Source organism: Macrobrachium rosenbergii, chromosome 9 (assembly GCF_040412425.1).
Source record: "Macrobrachium rosenbergii isolate ZJJX-2024 chromosome 9, ASM4041242v1, whole genome shotgun sequence".
Lineage (NCBI taxonomy): Eukaryota > Metazoa > Arthropoda > Malacostraca > Decapoda > Palaemonidae > Macrobrachium > Macrobrachium rosenbergii.
The window spans coordinates 13810162-13815161 of NC_089749.1; the positions used below are offsets into that span (position 1 = coordinate 13810162).

The window sequence follows — 5000 nt, forward strand, 5'->3', positions numbered from 1 at the left end:
AATCAGGGAGTTTATTATGAAAGTGTTGCTTTTGTTGTGAATGAGCAGGTTTCCAGGCTTCCAGGAGGCCTCGTGCATGGCAGTGAACATGGTGATATCCAGGATTATTATCATTAATAAATATAAAAGGGATGATTCTGTAATTACAAACGCCACTGCTGGTTGTCGTTAGAAATCACGAGGGGATGAGGAAAAAGGGAGGTATTATTATTACTGGTGCTAGCAGTAGTAACAGCACTAGTGAATGATGATAATAATATCACCATCAAATTCATAGATTCTCTCTGAAAAACCCTGCTATGGAAAACTAATTGCAATTTAACTACATCTTTTCCAGCACCCATTTTACCAGGCAAGAAGAAAATATTCATGAAATCTGTTTGAAGAAAAAAGCATATTCCATAACCGCGCAATATTTCCCTCTTAAATCAACACTGTATCAGATGCAACAACCAGTGAATATTTTATCACGTGCAATAGCCAGTGAACCTTTTATCAGATGCAATAACCAGTGAATATTTTGCGTGTGGATAAAAGAATAATGTCAGAAGAGAATGAATGCTGAAAAGTGCTCTCAGAGAAGTGAATAGAAGATATGATATTCCACCCGGGGATGAGATGAACATTTCGACATTCACTTGAGTCTTTGGTGGTTCCAGAAAGGAGCTCAATTCCAGCCAATTTTTGCGCATGGAATTTCTCCTGTGCTTAATGTCCAATCTGTCAAGGATCTTACTGCGAGCACTGCTTCAGACGCAACTGAAGTGAGAATGAATTATATCAGGAGAGAGAGAGAGAGAGAGAGAGAGAGAGAGAGAAAGAAGGGGACCACTAAAATTTGTGACTATCATACTGGAACTCAGATTAATAGTCACAGTTGACAAAAATGATAGGAAATGTCTGGTTTTACAACTGGCTGTGTGTCTGTTAGTGTCTCGTTCGAAAACCAATAAGAACAGACGCTGTTATCTTATATTTAACGAAACTATTTCCTCTAACTTTCTTTACCTTCGCAATCTCTCGGAATTAATATCTATTAACTTTTATGGTCATCTATCCTATGATTCCAGTTCGTCCAGTCTTTTAATTTTCTTATTTTCCCTCTCTCTCTCTCTCTCTCTCTCTCTCTCTCTCTCTCTCTCTCTCTCTCTCTCTCTCTCAGCCCTTCTAGGATGTTCTTCTCCCCTTCCCCTCCCTCCCTCACTCTGACTTTCTCTCTCTCTCTCTCTGTTCCAACCGATTTTTATCTCTCTGTCTCTCTCTCTCTTTCTCCTCTCTCTCTCTCTCTCTCTCTCTCTCTCTCAGCTCTTTTTCTCTCTCTGTCTGTCTGTCCTGTCTGTCTGTCTTCTTTCCCTCCTGTCTGTCCCTTCTCTCTCTCTCTCTCTCTCTCTCTCTCTCTCTCTCTCTCTCTCTCTCTCTCTCTCTCTCTCATAGGATGTTTCCCCTTCACAGTCTCACACTTGACTTTGATGTTCCAGACTCTCTCTCTCTCTCTCACCCCCTCCAACCCGACTTTTGGTCTCTCTGTCTCTCTGTCAGCCAGTCTTCTTCTTTCCCTCGCATCCGTCTTTCTCTCTCTCTCTCTCTCTCTCTCTCTCTCCCCAACCGCGACTTTTTGTCCTGCGTTATGGTATCCAATGCAACCAATGCAATCAGGGCTTAGCCTCGGTTCCCCTTGGTCTCTCGTGTTTACCTCTAACATTACCACAGTATTAGCTGGAGCGAGGCCCTTTTGGCATGGGGTTGGAGGTAGGGGCGGCTCCCGTCGGGGGAGGGGCGTCGCCCCCCGCCGCCGCGCGGGAGGAGTCCCTGGTCCCTGGAAGGATGCCACCGATCGGACTTTAGCGGAGGCCTTTGCTTGCTCTTTGTCTCTGGGTTTTGGTGGTCGTATTTTTTTCTCTCTCTCTCTCTCATAGGGTCTCTCTCTCCACTCTTTCTCTCTCTCTCTCTTTCTGTCACACAAAAACATTGAAATTCTTGTTGTACAGGAGAGGATTCTATCTCTCTCTCTTCTTTTCTCTCTCTCTCTCTCTCTTCTCTCTCTCTCTCACAAACTCTTGAAAATTCTTGTAATCTAGAAGATAAAGAGAGACAGTTATTTTAGTTCATTGTTCCTGAACTCTTTGAAAATCAACATGTTTCTTTAGTATCCTCTCTCTCTCTCTCTCTCTCTCTCTCTCTCTCTCTCTCTCTCTCTCTCTCTCTCTCTCACGAGCAATAATCTAGTGTAATCTAGAAGATAAAGAGATCCTACAGTTATGTTAGCTCATTATTCCTGAACTTCTTTGAAAATGCAACATGTTTCTTGTATCCTCTCTCTCTCTCTCTCTCTCTCTCTCTCACGAGCAACATTCCAGCATAATCTGTAAGGAAAAAAACTCTCTATGGGCATAAGTTCTAGAGAGGATGAAATTGCTGCTGTAAGCAACTCTTGCACATAAACAACCCTGCGCCCATTTTTCCTTTATGGGCAAAAGTTATGAGGGGAATTAGGTCCTCTTCTCTCTCTCTCTCTCTCTCTCTCTCTCTCTCTCTCTCTCTCTCTCTCTCTCTCTCTCTCTCTTCGTCATACACACATACACAAATATTCTCTTAAATAGCAACAGAAGGGTTTACTCTCTCTCTCTCTCTCTCTCTCTCTCTCTCTCTCTCTCTCTCTCTCTCTCTCTCTCTCTGCCATCTCTCTCTCTGACAAAAGTATCAGCCATAACCATAATATGGGTTAATTTAACATAAACACTTTTCTTATGACAACTGAAATCAAATTACGTCATAATTCCATTCTCACTGATGTCCGATCAAACACCATTCCTAGCAGATCTCTTAAGTATTTGTTCTTAATTTTATTTCTTACAGCAATTATTTATATGATAATGAAAGACAACTGTTTTGGAGAAACTACCGAAATATTTGTTTGTTTATATAATGTTCATTTCTATTTGGACAGATACGTCTACTGGGGAGAATACCCACTCAGTTTTGCTGCTTGTCTTGGGCAGGAAGAATGCTACCGGCTGATATTGGCAAAGGTATGGTATAATAAAATGTAATGGCGCTACGTATAAAAGTATTAGAGAGAGAGAGAGAGAGAGAGAGAGAGAGTAAAAATTTCCGTTGCAATTTCAAAGTATGGTTGCGTGCATGTCTGCATGGAGAGGAGAGAGAGAGAGAGAGAGAGAGAGAGAGAGAGAGAGAGAGAGAATATCTGAACGTCGAGGTGGTAAGGCATTCTGGTGAAATACAAAACGGGTAAAACTATTATTTACGGTTATTAAACATTACTATATCGACTACAAACTTAATGAAAAATATCAATAATTCCTTCAATAATAAAAGGAGGAGAGAGAGAGAGAGAGAGAGAGAGAGAGAGAGAGAGAGAGAGAGAGAGAGAGAGAATCTGAACGTCGAGTTGGTATGGGATTCTGGTGGAATATAAAACGTTATTGTTCATGGTACTAAAACATTGCTCTATCGATTACAAATTGAGCAAAGAATTTATAAAATTCCTTTGATAATAAAAGGACGAGAGAGAGAGAGAGAGAGAGAGAGAGAGAGAGAGAGAGAGAGAGAGAGAGAGAGAGAGATAATCTGAACATCGAAGTGATACGGCATTCTGGTAAAGGAAAAAGGAAAAGTTTAAAACATTACTTGGTCGATTACAAACTGAGTGAAGAATTGATACAATTCCTTTTATGTTTGATACTTTATCCTCGGGGAAACACAGCAGTATGATTGCTATTTATGTGAAGAGAATAGAGACAAGGAAATACGTAACTCGTCCCCAACAAAATAAAGACTCGGGATATACAGAAAATACTCGTTTAATGAATGGTGAAAGACATTACTTGCCCACCCTCACGTCATCAGCGGCAGTCGCCATTACGAGTTCGCGAAAACTTTTAAAAGGCTTAACGAGACTTGAGTAAAAAAAGAAGAAAAAAAAAAGAAACTAAGGGGTGTGGGGGTGGGGGGACGGGGCGTGGCCTCAAAACTTAAAGTGCGAAATTTGGCAAAGTCGTAAGCCCAAAGAAAGTGGAAGAAAGCGATTCATGATAATCGTAACACACCAAAGAAATGAAACGTCGTCCCGACAATGGCAGGTGACGGATATTAGTAAGCTCTTCTAGATAATGGGGTGATTATTACCTCCTGAGGCTGCTTGATGTTTAGAGAAAAAAGGGTATGTAGTGAGGATAATGTCATTATATCTCAGAAAGTAACAGACAACTTCCTGAACCTTTATATGATGTGCGTTTATTGACATTATAATGGTTGCATGGGTGTTTATTATTATTCACGTCATCGTTGTTGCTGACCCTTGCAGTTGTCACGCCAGATAACTCAATCAGTCAAATAAGCATTACTCACCTCTCTCTCTCTCTCTCTCTCTCTCTCTCTCTCTCTCTCTCTCTCTCTCTGTATTTACCAAACTCTAAAATACACATCGTTGAATGCGATATCTATTCATTCAATTGAATTTATTATCCAATGTGCAAAAATGTCTTTTTTTCCTTCGTTATTTCTTATAAACATGAAATACTTGACTTATTATGAATTGGTGTAAATATTCTAAGTTCTCGTGGAAAAACGGAGTACAAAGGAAAGTATTTTTTCATCATAAAAATAAAAAAAATAAAAAATTCTAGGTTCTCGCTTATTAATCCGAATGTATCGAGAACATTTCTACGAAAATAAATGTATAGATAAATGAATGAATAATGAATAAATGTATAAACTGTATGTATATATGTATGTATATATATACATATATACATATATATATATATATACATACAAATATATATATATATATATATATATATATATATATATATATATATATATATATATATATATATATATATATATATATATAACATATATGAGGCCAATAAAACAATATATTTTTGAGAAACAGTGTTGTAATGGGCCTTTTTATCTTCGTATCATACTGCTGGATTACAGTAAAAGACATTCCTATAAATACATATATATTTAAA

General features: G+C 38.8%; 1 protein-coding gene across 1 annotated transcript in view; it reads left to right on the forward strand.

Annotated features, from left to right (window-relative positions):
* nan (transient receptor potential cation channel subfamily V member nanchung) overlaps nucleotides 1-5000 on the forward strand; it is an 80284-nt gene that overhangs the window by 33734 nt on the left and 41550 nt on the right. The window contains 1 exon segment of the mRNA XM_067109312.1: nucleotides 2948-3029. Within this exon segment, the coding sequence (XP_066965413.1) occupies nucleotides 2948-3029 (82 nt within the window).